Source organism: Corvus brachyrhynchos, unplaced genomic scaffold (assembly GCF_000691975.1).
Source record: "Corvus brachyrhynchos isolate BGI_N302 unplaced genomic scaffold, ASM69197v1 scaffold18, whole genome shotgun sequence".
NCBI classification, from domain to species: domain Eukaryota; kingdom Metazoa; phylum Chordata; class Aves; order Passeriformes; family Corvidae; genus Corvus; species Corvus brachyrhynchos.
The window spans coordinates 1,087,095-1,105,053 of NW_008246064.1; the positions used below are offsets into that span (position 1 = coordinate 1,087,095).

The 17,959-nt window shown below is 46.4% G+C and overlaps 1 protein-coding gene across 1 annotated transcript in view; it reads left to right on the forward strand.

Annotated features, from left to right (window-relative positions):
- The window catches only part of WNT3A (Wnt family member 3A), an 84,066-nt gene that overhangs the window by 31,531 nt on the left and 34,576 nt on the right, over positions 1–17,959 (forward strand). Inside the window, 2 exon segments of the mRNA XM_008643097.2 lie at positions 17,802–17,955; positions 17,958–17,959. The exon segment at positions 17,958–17,959 is cut by the window's right edge and continues 101 nt beyond it. Of these exon segments, the coding sequence (XP_008641319.1) occupies positions 17,802–17,955; positions 17,958–17,959 (156 nt within the window).

Genomic DNA, 17,959 nt, shown 5'->3' on the forward strand with positions numbered 1-17,959 from the left:
CACTAATTATATTACAACTTTTCCATCCTCTGTGGGTTCAGTCTTGTATCACCCATTTCCCTTTTGGGCCAGATAACAGATTTACAGTTATCCATTTGCTCTTTAACAGCGCCATGGATTCCTAACCTATTTGGCATTCTCTTGTTTTCCATCATCACTTGGAGATTTATTACAAATGTTAACAGTAGTTATCCAGAAATATCCGAGATTCCCTTCCTTCTTTATCTCCTTGTTTGTCTGCAGGAGGTTAATACATTGTTAGGGACTACAGATGTGCGTGAACATCTCTGTATGTCCTCGAACAACGCATTAAACAATTATTTATGGGTCATCCTCATGTTCTTAGCACCACTAACCATGGATTATCCACTGTGGGCCTTCCTTGTCACTTATCTGCCTTACTGTGTCCTCATTTATATTCACAATTTCCACTCTCACGTTGCTTTGAGTGTGCACAGGAATGGGGTGAGTCTGAGATTTATGAGCAGTGCTGGGAGCTGATGGGTGACTTTTAAACCACCCCATGGGATTTCACCTGCATTTATTTATTTTTTTTTTGGGTGAGAGCAAAGTCGTTCACTTAGGGAATTCCATTCACTTTCCTTAAACTTCTCATGCTCTGGCTGGACAGACTTTTACCCTTGCACCGTAGTTCAGTGCTCATATATCACAGTCCAGGTAGAGGCACTGATTCCTTAGAACCAGAAAATACTTACTTTTTAATCGTTTACCAAACCAAAAAAAGCTTTCAAAAATTTTTTCAGAGCCCTCCTGGCCCGTCTCAGCCATCCTGTTGTCATCTTGCACCTCGCCTTTCGAGATCTTCCCTATTACCTATTATTGTGCATTAGCAGTTGCCAGTTCCAAGGAAGTGGAAAGGTTCCTTGTCCTGAGCACCGTGTGTGCACATAGCGAGAGACAGTCCCTGCCCTGCAGCACTTCAAATCTAATCTAAAGAGACAGAAAAAAAGGCGGGTGAAATGAAGAATTATTAGTATGGCACGATGTTAGCAACTCCTTACCCCGGATCCCTGGCAGCTTTCCAGCCCCCAAAAGGACAGGAGTGCAGGTATTTCTTTTCAAGGTAAGAGTAGTGCAGGGGGTTTTGTGGTGGAAAGTTCTCCACCCTGGTTTTGCCACAGAGGAAGGGGCTTTTCTCTGGGCATTTGACACATTTGAAGCAGGGGTCTACCAGAGAAGACGCAATGGCTTGTGAGCAGCTGCTGAAGGCTCTCCTGCTGCTGTGTCAAATGAAAAAAAACCCCACATTTCTGAAGCTGGGAAATTCAAGGGAGCATTCCCCTTCTCCCCGTCGAGATTTGACATGTGTGGACACAGACAAGGAGCGGGGTTTGCTTAGGCAAAGCACCAGTGCTGACTCCTGCTATTCTGCTAACTGCTCTTCATTTTCTACTTACTGCTGCCTCCCATCCTACCTCATTCCTGGCCCCTTCTCTCTGCTTCTTTCACCCCTTCATGTCCTGCCTGAATGCAGAAAATGAGCTTTTTGCATCAGGAATCATCTCCCTGACACTTCTCCACTGAGCTCTTAACACAATGGGAGCCCTAATCTCAGGCTCGGGTTCAAGGCATAACAGTAATAATTATTGTTATTATCCTTGTAATAACAATGATGGAAAGATTTAGAGAAAGCAGGGGGGAAAAAACATTGCTAACAGCAAGGGAAGATTACCCTGATCCTGGAAAGAGGTGTGTATCAGCAACTTTTAATCACCAGATAGGCTTCCTCTTCCCGGGTGGGGTGATACGGGAGTCCGGGAGCTCTGGCTGTGCTCCCTGATGGAGCATGTGCTGGGAGCTTTGTCAGTGGCTCAGTGGCGTTGCAGAACGGAGTTTTCCTAAATGCAGGTGCTCAGGAAGATGGGGAGTGGACTGCAGGCATCTGTCCAGGTCTGTCAGCAGACAGCAGCCTGGATCTCACGGCCAGAGAGGTCAATGTTTGGGCACTTAGGGGGTTTGGAGCTCGGGGTTAACAGCCAACGTGGGCATGTGGGGCTTTCTCCCTCTCTCCTTTCTTCAGAGCAGAGCAGATAAATAGCTCCAGGTGAAGGCCTGCACATTCTTTATGAAGCAAAACGTGCTGTCGGTGTAAGGAGGCGAATGTGTGGCCCGGGGCACCATGTGCAATGTAATGTGTCTCGAGTCCCTTGCACGGGCTTGTTTGAAATATGTGTCAATAACACGAGCAGCAGAGGCAGTTTGCTGCTCAGAAAGGAAAAGGAGGTGAGCGTGGTGGGGAGAGAGGGGAAAGCAGTGTGGGGTGGAGGGCAGGTAGGTCCCCATCCTCCCCCACCAGCCTCCTTAATAGCCCCAAACCTTCCCCTCCTCCCCACCACCAGCTCCCTGTTCCTTGGTGAGATCACCCTCATTACAGTGAATACCCAGCACGAGCACTTCCAGAAGACATCCAGTGTATTTACTTAAAAAGTCATTTTTACAGCAGAAGCAATAAATGATCTCTTGCAGGGAGAGGGTGAAGCCTCTAATTATTATTTTTAAGGACGTAAACCAAACCCAGGTTAAAAATTATGGGGGACCAACCATCTTCCTCTTCGTGCTTCCTGTTATAGATGGGATTCAGGTCTAAGTGATTTCAGCAGAGTCAAAATTAGCACCTGCAAGGACCATGTATGGAAAGCCACAGTCCTTCAGTACAAACCTCTTTGCCACCACTGCCACGAGAGATTGGCTCCAGCAGCACCAGCAGCTCCTGCAGGGAAGATGGGTCAGTACATCCCTGGGGGAACTGGTAGATTCCCCATCTCTGGATATCTCTGGATCAAGAGTGGGCACCTTTCTGGAGGAGGTGATTCAGCCATGGCCAGTGGTGTAGAGGAGATGAGCTAATAGGTGGTCTAACTGGGTAATTACATACGTTGATGAATCCATAAGATTACAGTGTTGTTGGAAAGGAGCTCGGCAGAATTCCCAAGCTTTTGTGACTGCCTCTCACCAGTTCCCCTGCCCCAGCTGAGGAAAACCATCTCACAAGGAGGCAAGTGAGTGGAACGGTGCTGAATCTTCAGTCCAGAGTTTTGTGTCCTAGTGAGAATGTCCCTGGCTTGGTCTGCAGTGGGCATTGCTGGGTTTGGGTCCTTGCTCCTGTATTTGTTATAATTCCCAGGGAGGGGGTTTCTGCCCCACTGCAACCCCCTTCTCCTCTCAGCAAGTCTCTCCGGAGCCCAGAACCAGATCTTTGGCCAAAGGGTTTGGTACAGGTGAATACAAACCTCTTGTTTATCACCTGACTAAATAATCCTGAGGTCAATCCTGATTCATCCCATTGGACACCTGCTCTGCCAGTAACTCACACCTGAGGTATCACAGAATCCCAGAATGGTTTGGGTTGGAAGGGATCATCCAACCCCTGCCATGGGCAGGGACACCTTCCTCTATCCCAGGTTGCTCCAAGCCCCGTCCAACCTGGCCTTGGACACTTCCAGGGATGCACAGGATTATTCCAGGGATGCCCAGGATTATTCTTTCATGGCCAGTGGAGCCCAGCACTTAACTGGACTTGACTCCATGACTTAACTTCTAATTGAAACTGGTATCTTGACTAGGCCAAATTCCTTGTCTCCTAATTGTGTCCAGTTCTTCCCACTGGACATCCCATGGAACAAGTGGGATGGCTGGCTCAGATCAGTGCTGTACCTTCCACAGGAGCTGAATCCCACATGGCTGAGGGGGCCACATCAAGGCTCCCAGTCCTGCCAAAGGTTCCCGGTGGTACCTGAGACACCCAAGCGGGGATGGAAGCCACAGGTCCTACAGAAAACCTGTGGCACTTGGGAGCCAGGTTTGAGGCCCAAGTGCAGCTGGAAGGGTGTGAGATGTCCCTGTGCACCCAACCAAACTGACCCTCCCGTGTCTGGAGATATCTCACCAGCTTTTGGAGACTTGACCCACCTCGTTCTGAGCTTCTGATTTCCAAATGTTGTTAGTCAGTATAAGTAGGAAAAAGAGGTGTAGGAAAGAGTTCCTTGAGGGCACCCTCAATGTTTCTGGCCGATGCTTGGGTGCACCAGAGAGGAGAAATGTTCAATCAAGCCTCCAAAAACAGGGATGTGTCAATAGGTGTGTCCGTGCGTGGGTACACGCGGGAAGGGAACAGAAGGCAGAGGACATCTGATGGTGGCATCAAGGGTAAACATGTTCTTGTGTTCATGGCTTTGCTTCCACTGCCATTTTCAGCCCTGCAGTTGAGCAATTCCTTCCAAAGAAAGAGTCCTCTCTGCCCTCCTGGTTGGTTGTAAATGGGGTGATGTCCTGTAAGTGAAGAGCTTAGAGACCTTCAAACCCCTGGCATCTTTGTGCTGTCAAATCTCCAGGTGTTCCTGCCTTGTGTGAAATAGCTGATTCCTTCTTATTCCTGCTAAATCCCCTTCTGTTCCTCTGAACCTTGGTGATAACTTGTGAAACTGAGTTCCATCAATTAATTAGTTCAGCATTGTAATAAACCCCAGAGTTGTGCTCTAAGACAGTAGTTATAGCACCTCTATACCATTCAGTATGTTATTCCTGTAAAATTCCTTGGAAATTGAGGAAATTGAACTTTCTCTTTTCCGGGCAGTATGGACAGTTAGAAATTCTTCTATTTCTTAACCCAAAAAAAAGAAAAAAAGTTGCAAAACTCCTGGGTGATTTGTTCTGTTAAATATTTCTGGCCAGTCAAAGTAGATTCCAACTTTTCCACATTCTGGTGCGTTTTCATTAGCACAGGTTGTCCGGAGGGGTGGTGGGTGTCCCATCCCTGGAAATGTCCATGGTCGGGCTGGATGGGGCTCTGAGCAACCTGATCTGGTTGAAGACATTCCTGATTGTGACAAGGGGGTTGGAGTAGATGACCTTTGAAGTTCCCAGACAAACCATTCCTACACAAGCAGTTCCATGATCCTCTAATTCTGTATGTAGGTCTAGGAGCATGGGAAAGCTGAAAACCAGGGAGCGAGCAGCCTCCTGCAGTTCTTTGGTGAGACAGAGCTGCCTCTGCAGAGGCTGCCTGATCCCTGTGGCCACTCAGGCTCCTCAGACCCCACATGAGATCCATGGGTGGATTTGATTGTCTCCAGTGGAGCTCTCTTCCCACAGCCTGGGTTTGTCACCGTTCAGATCTCCTGTGAAACCCAATTATGAACATTGCATAATCCCCCAGATCCATCACTGCTTCAGCTCTGCAGGGAACGCAGAGAAATCCAAGCTGGAAGGAATCCATCTGCTAAGCTGAGTGACCCTGCAGCTTTATTATTATTATTATGAAGAGGAGGGCTCGTCTCTAGTTTCTAAAGTAAACACAGGAGGGATCTTGGCAGAGGAACGTGCAGCAGAAAGCTGGGATTGCTTTCCCAAATTCTTGGCCGCTTCCCTCGGTGCATGTCAAAGCTGGTATCTTTGCCTAATAGTGATCACCCCTCCACGAGCTGATCACTATCTGGCAGCCTGTCTGCAGCTCCCCAGCCACTCTCAGAAAGAAATCATTAGGGCTGGGATGCAGCACAGGGAGATGTGCAGGTGCTGCTCCTGCCTCCTGCCACCCGGAGAGATTCCCGAGTCCTTCCGCGGAGGTTCCGTGCCCCCAGCACTGAGGGGTTGTTTGCTCTTCACCCAGAATCTAATTTCATCCCCCAAGTCAGAGATTTGGGGTTCTGATGCTCCAAGGACATCTCCCTACCCACTTTCTTTCCCCAGAATCCTTCCCCTCCTACCTGCAAGGGGGATGGTTCAGCCTGGACAAGAGAAGGGTTAAGGGTGACCAAATGGTGGCCAGGACCTGAAGGGAGCCACAAGAAAGGTGGAGAGAAGCTATTTACAAGGGCCTGGAGTGACAGGACAAGGGGGAATGGCTTCAAACTGCCAGAGAGTAGGGCTGGATTAGATATTAGGAAGGAATTGTTCCCTGTGAGGGTGGGCAGGCCCTGGCACAGGGTGTCCAGAGAAGCTGTGGCTGCCCCTGGATCCCTGGCAGTGTCCAAGGCCAGGTTGGACAGGGCTTGGAGCAGCCTGGGACAGTGGAAGGTGTCCCTGCCCATGGCAGGGGGCTGGAAGTAGATGGTCTTTAAGGTCCCTTCCAGCCCAGGCCATTCTGTGTTTCTATGACTCTGTGATTCTTCCTCTCACCCCCGTTTCTTTCCCATTCGTCAGCCTGACCCCCTTCCAGATGTTTTCCATCCAGGCACTGCCTCACCAGTCGAGAAGTTTCCACCCTGGAGAACAGTTCTGTTCCTCTGAGGAACATCAAGGTACCACATCTGCCAAACCACTTGGAGAAGAAACTCTTTGAGCCACAGCTTCTGGTGTGAGAACACCAGACTCCAGCAGGTTTAGGGAGAGGAGCCTGGAGAAGAAACCTTGGTCCTTCTCTGTGCTATCTGGTGCTGCATATGTGGTGCCATAATGCTCTGGCTGCATTGCTGGAATTTAGGCCATGTCTGTTGCTTGATCACTCAAAAGACTGGAAGAACCTTTCTATAAATCACCTTTTTTCACCCAAGAGATTTGGAGAGCCTGTTATTTGAGAGTCATAAAATCATGGAATGGTTTGGGTCAGGAGGGATCTCAAAGATCATCCCATTCCACCCCCTGCCATGGGCAGGGACAACTTCCGCCATCCCAGGCTGCTCCAAGCCCTGTCCAACCTGGCCTTGGACTCTCCCAGGGATCCAGGGGCAGCCACAGCTTCTCTGGGTACCCTGTGCCAAGGCCTCCCCACCTTCACAGGACAGAATTCTTTCGTAACACCTTATCTAAATATAAACAAATGTATATTTATAAACATATATATATAGCTTCCTTTCTCCAAAACAGATTATAAAGCCTTGACTTAACTTTAGGTCATTGTCACTGCTGAGGGATTGCCAAATGGAGGGATTTTGCTTAGCAGCCCAAGAAAATTAAGCTGCCTTATTGCTGAAACCTCCCTGCCTGTTCCCCTCACAGCAGAATGAATTTTGGGCTGAGGGAGATGCAGCACATCCGTTTCAGTGAACAGGAGGGATCCACAGACAATGGCGAAAGTCAGTGCTGTAAAGCAAATGAAACCTTTGCCTTCTTTCTCTACATCAGGTTTTATTGCAGTTGTTATTCTTTCTGTTGTGAGAGATGATCTCTGAATTTCTCTCTCTCTCAAGGTGTATACAAATGCCAGGACATCCACTGGCATTTTTCCTGTACCTCTGAGCGACTCATCAGTCTGTACCTCCTTAATTTTACTGAGATCTAGCTGAAACATGTCAAGGAGCCATGAGGATTTTTTCCCATGCAAAGCAGTTTCTTTGCAAAAAAAAAAAAAAAAAATCCAGTTGTTCTGTTGCAGCAGAAATTGCACTTTCATTTGAGAAAAAAATAGTTGTATAATCAGCAAAAGTTTGAGCTTTGGTCTCATGGCAGTCCTGGTGCTGTTTTAGGAGTTGTTTTCCCTTTGGGCTCTGGTGTTGTTGTTCATGTGGATTTTCCTCTGTGTGGATTTTTTGTTGTCTAATACCAGGTCAACTTTTGCTGCAGCACTTCCCAAAGAAAGGGAAGGAGAGGATGAGGAGCTCTTTGCCTTCTGCTGCTTTCCACATTTTTCTAAAAGCTGAAATACAGACGTGAAATGTATTTTTGGAGGAAAGTTTGTCTTTCCCGAGCTGCTCTCACGTTCCTTTCCCATATGGCAGCACCAAGATCAGACAAATACTCCCCTCAGTCCACTCTGTGACAGAAATGGTCCTCAAAGAGGGTATAAGATGTGTTTATATCTATCTGTGACTCTGGAACAGCTGATTCCCTATGGATCAGTCCTCAAGTTGTTGAGAGGCCTTGAAAGAGAGGAGAATTGTGACATTTCAGACCAAAGGAGGAGCAGATTCCATGATGAATGAATGATATGAAAGGAAGCACAACCATAATTTATTGCAGAGTACTTAGAAGGTATTTTGATGGATAGTGCAAGTAGATGAAAAGCCCTTTTGGGTTTGGGATTTTTTTTCTCAGTTCATTAGTTCAAAGTGAAGCAACTTTTTTCATGGCAGCAAAATCAGGCATGTGATCAGAAATCCTTTTTTGCCACAAAAATCAAAACATTTCACTTCACTTTTGAGGTTCTGAGTATTTTAAGATAAATATAGAAGATTTTTACATGAAGGAAAATTTCTTGCAAATCCACCCTCCATAAAACTGTTATTTTTACCTCGGTCAGAAAAATTAAGCTTATTCTGAGTGCTTGGCAAATGTGACAAACTCAGAAGATTTCAGGGTGGGTTTTTTTGTAATGTAAAAAAATTGTGCCCAGTCCTAAGTGGCAGTTTCAGTGGAGTTGATAAAGTAGTGGAGGAGTTTGCCCTTCCTCAGATGTTTAAGATTTGGACACAGCGACAATGAGAAGTGGCAAAATTCCTGATGCAACTGGAGCTGTGCTGTGGGTCTGCAAAGGAAACAATCCCTGAGGTTGCCCAATCCAAACTTCTAATTTGGTATCGATAAACAAAAAAAAAAAAAAAAAGCACATGCAAGTGTGACAACAAGTTCCTTATTGACTGCCTGGGTGCAATAAAAGTCCTTAAACACATGCTCAGTTTTAAATATGTGCTCAAGCCCCATTGATTCCAGTGTTAACCTGAAGCACTGGCTGAAGTGCTTCTCTAAATCAAGGCAAGAGTATTTTATGGCCAGAACAAAAAGTAGTTGTAGGATTCATTAGAGGGAAAAGAAAAAAAAAAAAAAAAGAGAGAGAGAGAGAGAGTGCAAAAGGAAGGAAAAACAAAGAGGAGGAAACTTTATGGCTCCGTAAACAGCTGTAAGCAATGTCTCTGGTCGGGTCAGACCGGTCTGAGTTGACAAGGCAGTGTCTCCAATTATATAGCATGCTGTAGCCTGTAAAAATGAAATCAATTTGTTATTTTTCTGGGAGAACATTATAGCGTGAGTTCACACATTTGGTGAGCCTGATGACTCAGTGAAAGCCAGAGGAGGAACTCGCAGACCTCTGTGTGTGTGTGCGTGTGTGCACAACTGAGGGGCTGTGCGTGTTTGGCACAACCCCGTGCGTATTCACAGCACCTTCTTGAAGGAGAGGGGGAGAAATGGGAGTAATTTGCTTCATTAGAGCAGTGGACAGTGAAAATCCTGCTGTTCTCACCTAACCCCCAAAATGATGGCACTTTCCATCCATGGTTCTCATTTCAAAACTGGCTTCATCACGGAGGAGTTTCAGGATAAAATTCCCCCAAGCACTTAAGCACTTAAGCAATTTAGAAGTCCAAATCCAATCTTTGCAGGGATCTGAGGTCTTTGAGCCCAGTCCTCCGAGGTATTTAGCACTGACATAGCCCAGACCAGACCTCGGCGCAGGGGGATGAGCCTTAACGAGAGGTTTGAAACCACAATATGTACTTTATATTGCTGATCATTTAAAAAAGGTTCAAGTTGGGATGCTTTAGGGTTGGGGGGAACTAGGAGCATTAGGACTAGCCACAGTCCTAATTATTACTGAAATTCAGAGTAGGAGTCTAAATATCTTTGCACTGTGTAGGCATTTTTTATTGCCTAATACGTTGCTTTATCCCTTCCCTCCGTTCCCCTAATTTAGCACACCTGACCCAGAAAATTACAGCTATTTTCACCTAAAACTTCATTCCAGTGCCCAAGTTATATAAGCATTGTGCTGGGGAGAAAGGAGGCAGGTTCTTTTCCAGGCCAGCCAGTCGTTGCCTCACAAACACACATTCTTTCCATTTGTCATGAAACCCTGAGAGGGGTTAGGCTGGGAGAAGTCAGAAGTAAGGCAGCAAAGGTGTTTACGTGAAACTTTAAATTACTCCCCTTTCATTTGCAAGTAACTGTTGTTCCTCGTCCCAGGTAAATTTATCCATCAGCAATATCATTAGATGAGTTCATTATAACCATGAGATTTACAGCACTCATAAACTGCAGTGTAGGTGGCAGATTAAAATGTTAAGGCTTACACATCTCTAAAGCCCTGCACTGCCATCCTGGCACGTTTTATGAGATAAATGCAGCTGGATGGAGGCAGATCTCAACTAGGAAGACCTCCAGGGAGAAGCACTGGATGTAGGATGTGGTATGGAAGCACCACCACGGTCATTGGGACCTGGATCCAGGCTTGAAAACGTGGTTTGAGGGGCCATTATTCCACTGGCTGGGTTGTTTTTCAGATGACATGTGTAGCAAAGGAGTTAATTGCCCTGGGTAATTAAAGAGTTCCAAAGACTTTTTTCCAAGGAACGGGTTGTTAATACTTGTATACTCTCCTCTTCTGTTCTGTTGATCCTAAGAGAAGACAAAGTCAAAGCAACATCTCTTGCACTTCGAGTGGAAGGTGCTGAGTGTTGTGGTGTGCCTTAGTTCCTGTGGGAATTCGCTGTCCCGGCCAAACTCAGCTCAGGGAATTTTGCTTTCTTAGCACCTACTTGAAGCTTCCATTGAGTTTCTTATTTTTCAAATCCAGCCTCAAACTACTCGAAATAAGCTGCCATAGTCCACGTTAGAGACAGCAAAGACTTTTCTTGGCCTCCTCTTCCAGCTCTCCAAGGACTTCTGAGATTCGGTGAAAAAGGGGTGAAATTCCCAGTTCCTACTTTTAGATTGTATAAAAAGGTGTCCAGTTTATGCTCCTCGTTTTTGCACAGCCAGTGCTGCCTCCTGGGCATCTCTGGTGATTCAGCCCACCTATCTGAGGCATCTCTCTCAGGATGGGCTGAGTTGCCCTCTGGAGATGCTGATCTTGCTCCACGGACTCCGGTAGACAGCGAGCTTGGCCGAGATTCCAAACTTCTAAATGGTCAAAGTCGGGTGAGGTGAGTCCCACGCTCAGAGATCCTCTGATGAAAGGTGCTGGAGAAGCACAATGCTGCTGCATCATCACCATCACCATCGTTGTTATTAATACAGGGCAAGGGTGAGGGAATTATTATGGGAGAAAAGTCACCTCCGTGCCTGCGTGTTTGCAGGATTGGACTCGGCCACAAAATTATGTGCATACTTTCAGGGTTAGAGGAGAAAAAAGGATTTAAATATAGCCCTCGTGCTATAATGTTCGAGATGAACAAAGAGGTACCCAACAAAAACAGTTAATCCAGTAGGTTGCAGCCTTTTTCCTTTCCAGGCTGGAAAAAAAAAAAAAACTGGAAGGACAGACACCTGCACAGTGAATTTGAGCTGTCTAACAGGCTTAGATTTCTTTTTGTGAACCTCTTTGGAATGCCTTAGTCATGATAGCGAGATGCCCAGAGCCAAATGTTGAAGACCCTACTGCAATCCATGTTGCAGGCACTCAGAATTTTTGAAGTAAAATATGACACTTCTGTAATTAGACTGCTTAGGCCTAAGCTTGATTGTTTCTGGTTCATACAGAACAAAAAAACCCAACCCCCAAACTGAAAAAATATCTTTCATCAGAATCAGTTACTTGATTCATGCCTTCTAGAGCCAAACCTATCATTTTGCTGATCTGTGTTAAGGTGGTTTCCAAGTTTTCAACTAAAACATCAATTAAAATTTTCGTGACTGTCCACATTCTGTAGCTGCTTGGGTTTGGGATAGTTTTAATGTCAGAGAAGAAAATCACTTCCATGCAGGAGGGACGTTAGTGAGCAGAATGATTTCCTTTTCCATTTAAAATAATGGGGTGTGACAAGTTCCACTTCCTTTCTTTTCATTCTAAAATTCCTCTAGATTTTGTTTTCATTGTAAAACAGAGAAATAATCACAGCATATGATTGTATATTGAATATTGGGGGGGGGGGTTTGTGAAAAATAAGGCCATTCAATGAATGTAGAATTAGTAAATTTCTTCTGCCTGCCCACCCACCTGGTCCCTGGGCTGGTGGTTCAAACCATAGAATCATAAAACATAGAATGTCCTGGGTTGGAGGGACCTTAAGGATCATCCAGTCCCACCCCCTGCCATGGGCAGGGACACCTTCCAACAATCCCAGCCAGCTCCAAGCTCTGTCCAGCCTGGCCTTGGACACTTCCAGGGATACAGGGGCAGCCACAGCTTCTCTGGTCAACCTGTGCCAGTGCCTCACCACCCTCATAAAGAACAATTTTTTCCCAATATCCCATCTATCCCTGCCCTCTGGCAGTTTGAAGCTCTTCCCCCTTGTCCTGTCTCTCCAGGCCCTTGTAAGTAGTCTGTCTCAGTCTTTCTTGTGGCTCCCTTCAGGTCCTGGAAGGCCATAATGAGGTCACTCTGAAGTCTTCTCTTTTCCAAGCTGAATAAACCAAATTCTCTCAGCCTTTCCTTCTAGGAACAATGCTCCATCCCTCTAATCAACTTCATGGCCCTTCTTTGAGCTCGTTCCAGCAGGTCCTTGTCCTTCCCGTGTCTCTACACAAGAGTCTTGTGGACATTTGCGTGTCCAGAGTGGAAAAGACCCAGGAGGTTCAACTCCATCTCCTGTTCCTGGTCTCTACCTCTGGGATATTCTTCCCAGCTTCCAGTTGTCCATGTTAGATGGACACCACACTTCATCTGTCTTGTGTCAGCTCTGTGCAATGAGGGTTTATGGGAACTGATCATGGCTGACTTAACAGATCCTACCCCAGGAGCGTCTTGACATTCGGTGCCATTGGCCATTCATGGCAGCCTCCATTTTTGGAACCTCCACAGCCTTCCCGCTGCTCATTTCTGCACAAAAGGTGTTTTTAGGCAGCCTCAGATACATGGATTTCATGCTGGTCAGCTTGAAGGATTGTGGTGGGAGACCAGAGAGGGTCTATCTGGGAGGTTGTAGGATGGAGTAGGGGCTGCCCGCTCATCACCTGCTTCCCTGTGAGCCCTTCTGGTGCCAGTAGATGTGGGACAACGCTTGAGGGTTTTCCTTACAGCTTTTCAGAACCTATGGACACATGTCCAGCTGCCTTCTCAATTTCAATATTTTGGGATCATAATATCAAAGATGTGTTGTGAAAATGCATCTTTTTAGATAAACTGCTTTACACAATTTGTCCCCGCTTTCATGATGTAGCTGAGATTCATCTTCCAAGGGATGTGGCACCACAGAGAGGCAGCCAAAATGAGTGAGAAAGGAACAGGGGCTGAGCTGAACCTCTGGAAAGCTGGATGGGTTATAAGAAAGGATTTGGAGGAGGTTAACTTGCTTTTAGGGGGTTCCTTGCAAAGGGAGAAGCACTTCAGTCATCTACAAGGGAACATAAATCCCCTCTGTTATGAGCAGGCGGGCATCCTTTGATTTAACTTCCTCACTAGGGCTGGGCAGACGAGAGCAGCAAAATCACTGCTGTTGCTCAGTTCTCAATATTTGGTGGGATTTAAGTGCACTCAGGGTCTTACCCTGGGTCATTTGACAAGTTGCACCCTTGATGTTCAGCATTAATAAATGCAGTTGTTTTCCCTGTGTCGGGGACTCCGGAAGGATGTCCCTGGAGGAAGCCCTCAAAAGGCCTCTCCAAGATGAATAGCAAAGCAAAGCTCCTACAAAGCTCAGGAATGACCAAAATCAGGGAGAAGCCAGCAGGTGTAGGAGTCTCCACATGCTGCTCCTGATGTGTCAAGGACTTCTGACACGCTGAGAAGGTGGTGACCTTGAAAAGTCAGTAGATTGGTGCTGTACAGCGAGGTCATCCAGAGCTGAAGCCTTCTCTTTTTCTGAAAAAAGCTCTGAGCAGGTATTTCCTGCATATTTCTCCCTCCTAACCTGGCTGGGGTGTCCATTCCAAGAGGGAGGGTACATGTAATTTATTAAAAAGGTGGCCAGGTACTTATTTACAACGGCTCTGCTGAAGGAGCAGATAGATCGAGATAAGGGAAATGAAGAGCTCTCTAGGTGTGTTGGCAAAGAAAAATGCTCACTGGAGGTTGAATTAAGCACTTCAGGGCATGCAAGGCTTAAAGATAAGCCAAGAACTTTGGCTGTGGACATACAGAGCAGTGTTTTCATGGCTCCTCCTGTGCTAATGGGAAGGAAAGCCTGATTGGTTGGAAAAGTACAACTCTGACCCTTTCGCTTGGCTCAGACTTGAGCAGCGCCTGTTCTGGGCATGAGTGTGTTTGTAAAATGGAGAGCTTCAGGAGTTCTCCAGTGGAAAAGGAGAGGTTGAGGTCAGTGCATCCAGGAAGTGTTGGTGCTTAAGGAATTTGGAGGTGGTGCCTGGTTAGACCACAGTAGACTACACTCGGCCCGTTTCTCGACGCCACATTTTCAAAATTACCCACACGAAGGAGATTGTTTAGGAGGAGAACTCAGGAGAGTGGAAAAATGCAAATGCCAGGTTTGATCTCTGGAAACAGTGAGAAAAAATGAATGATAGGAGCTACTAGAGAGTTGAGCAACACTGAAATGAGATTCTGATCTTTATAGACTTTCCCAGTCTTTTCTAAAGGTTTGGTTGTTGGGTTGTTGTTGGGTTTTTCTGGGTGGAGGAGAAGGTTGGAAGGTTCATAAGGTTCCCACCTGATGATCAATAATAGTGACAGGGAGCTGAAAGAACTGGGTTCTCCTAAAGATAAATTGACTTTAGAGAGGGAGAAAGTGTTTACACCTGGAAGCAAAGTAGAAACCAAAAGAGGGTGCTCGGGGAGATGTTATCACACTCGAGAGGCTGCGAGTGAGCCAGGAGGACTGTGATCAGCTCTACTTAACAGCAGAGCCACTGCTCATGGAGAGATGTTTTGAGATTCCACCCTGCACCTTCAGCTGAAAGTCAAGTGACTCCACTCTGCCTCATGAAATGCCAAATTTGCGTTGCACTGTCTTGGGGCCTGATGACACCTTGAGAATAAGGCTCTTGCTGGAGATTGTCTTTTGCAGATTAAACTTCCCAGACTGCACCGCAGATCAAAGCGAGGTGTGACTGTTTCCCTGCTATATTGAGCAGGGAGCAGTGTGAAGAAGCAATTAGAGGTATTTCTACATGTTTTTATTCTTTTTTAATCTTAGACGATCTTCCCAGCAACGGAAACAAATAGTTGAGGGCACCAGCCTATAAACTCCTCTTCCTATGACTGGTATTTTCAGTCTACCACTGTAGAAACCACCAAAAAAACCCCTAGAGAAGGGTTTGAGTTTGGCTGCTCATATGATTAAAGTTTATGAGGCCAGAATCCTAAATTTCGTCAGGGTCCTACTGAAACAGCTCAAAACAGTCCTCCTGGCTTCACAACATGGTGGATGGAGCCTGCAACAAGTTGATGGTGACTTAGTGGATGCTTTATCTTTGTTGGGAGCTGGGTAAGAGATTTTGGAAAGCTTTGGGAAGGATGTTGGTGACTGCAGTTGACGTGGAAACAAATGTTCCCACCAAAGTTAACTTCAGACTCTGGAAAGCATCCCCATTTTGGACTCTTTGTAGTCAATGGCTGGAGGATGAGTAGGAACAACTAAATTCATGTTCTTCCCTGAAGACTTCAATGAAGGCATCTCTGCGCATGGTTTACAGAGACAGGACCACCTACCTCCCGATCCTAAAGCTGTGAATACCTCCTAAGTCCCAGTTTTGGGGGGGTTCAATGGATTAGCATTTGGATATGTGGCATTCCCAACAAGGCCACAGTGGCAACACACTCAGCAGATCCTCTGAAGCCTGAAACAGTGTTTTAGAAGGTGTCTTTAGTCCAGAAATTGTGGTCCAGTGTTTTGTATAATACTTAACAGTGAAACAAAAATGTACACTTGGCATGGGCTCCATTTCACGGACGGTTTTCTGCCAGTTGTGTGTGCTGAATTAATCAAGAGCTCAAAAAACCCCATATCTAGCCACAGAGATAAGGAAAATGAGTTAAACAGGTCCTTTCCTTGGTTTTCTCCTGTGGGTCCCTGCAGGCTCTTGCAGGAACTTGTCTCCTTCCTCCAGCTGAGCTCTCTGCATGGCCTTCAACACAGGGCTGAACTTCCCTGGCTGGGACTGCTTCAAGGAACTTATCCATCCTCATTGTCAGGGATCACGGCATGATTCACCTGGAGGTTCCACGGTGCAGACATGCCCCACTCCACCAGTCACCCAGGGGGGTTTGACAGTCCCACCAGCACAGCCGGTGGGGGCAAGGCCATGATTCACCCCAGCCCAAAGCACACACCTAAACTGGGCAGGGGAGTCGTGGCGTGGAAGTGTCTGCTTCTCTCCACTGACTGATTACAAAGGCAGCCTGGGGTGAGCAGATCAGCTGGAGACACCCCGTCACAAGCACTGGAACGTGGGTGACACGGACACAATTTCGGGTCGGGGAGAGCTGCCTTCCTCCCTTTTAACGCAACGGAAAAAGGGGGGCACTTCTGGAGGACAGTTCATTCCATTTGTTTCAGCTTCCCTCCCTGGAGTAGGATGAATTGTCCCATAATGTTGAGATTGATCGTCTCCCAGAAGTTCAGCAGAGGTGGAAAGAGTCACCTAAGTTAAGGAAATCAGCTGGAAATCCTTTGCTTTTCCACACACCTTCCACCTTGTCCATCTAAAGTTCATTTACTGACGGGCACATTGTTGTCTGGGCTGGTTATCCTGGTTCTGAACTCCTACCTGGAGCCATTTGGGATCCAGAAATGAATGTTCTTATGTCCCATTTGCCTGGAAAGGATGGATTTGTAAAGCTTAGTCTGCAGTTAGGAAAGCCCTTGAAATGTGGCTCCTGACCACGTGAATGTCCACCTCCTTTTCACTTCTGTACCCTCTTGGCCAGGTCCCCTCCAGGAAAGGAGTTAACTGGCTGCAAGGACCCTTCTCTTTCAAACAGAGACAGTCACTTTAAAATAATTTTTATCCCAGCCTAGAGACCTGCTAAAGTCAAGCTAATTTTCTGCTGGAACCTTCTTGAGCAACCACAGAATTCTTGTGTTATTTTTTAAGTCAGAGCAAAAGAGAGTGAAGGCTTTATTCCCTGACGGCCCTGTTGGTAATTCAAACACACCAGGCTGTTCCCAAATGAAAACCACACAGCAAAAATGAATGTAAACAGAAATACACAATGCCCAGGCAGGTTCCTCTTTGTCATTAATTCAGGGCAGAAAAGACAATCAAGAGATTTAATTAGAAGAAAAGGAAATTATGCTCTAAAAATCCCTTCAGTTTTAGTAATCAAGGTTATTATTAGAAGCACCAGTAAAAACACTTTAAAAATCTATCTAATTAGCTGCATATCTGCTGATCTCCCTGCAGAGCTGACTTGTTTGTCTCCAAGGCTTCACCAACATAAAGGTTCATGGACACTCCTTTCGAGACTTCCACTGGACTGAGCACAGAATTTGCACTCAAGTTTAATTAGGATGGTTTTTTGGTTGTTGGTTTGGTTGGGCTTTAATTTCACTCCCCTCACTTTAACCAAAGCACCATGGAATGATGCTGTTCCCCTTCCCAAATTCTTGGTGTTGCCCTTCCAAAGAGCTTGATGGCTTCTACTGCTGGAGTTACTACATTGGGTGGCTCTGCAAGTGCTTTTGATGGGGTTTCCTCAGCTGCTAAAATTTCCTACAAAACATCTTGTAGAAGTGTCCTTGTCTCTCAAAGAAACACATGTTTGACCCCCTGGCTGCAAAGGAAATTATCTTTGGGAGGAAGCAGCACAATGATGGATTAAGGCCTTGGGAGGATAAAGAAAAGGGAAGGAAGATATTTAAACCAGAGTTTCTTGCCTTTCTGGGCCTGTACGGAACTTCAGGAGAGAGGTGGTGTTGTTTTGGGGAGGGATGACAGTGAAAATGATGTTTTCTGGTGAGCGAAATGCAGAGGAACTGAAGATGTTGATTTTCTGTCCCTGTTCTTGTGAACCAAGCACAAAGGTGCAATCCAGCCTGACAGCATCTCTTTTTCCCTGTTTTTATTTTGCCCAGGTCCTTGGCAATCGGTCACCAGTATTCCTCCCTGGGGACTCAGCCCATCCTGTGCGGGAGCATCCCGGGCCTGGTGCCCAAGCAGCTGCGCTTCTGTCGGAACTACGTGGAGATCATGCCCAGCGTGGCAGAAGGTGTAAAGATTGGGAGCCAGCAAT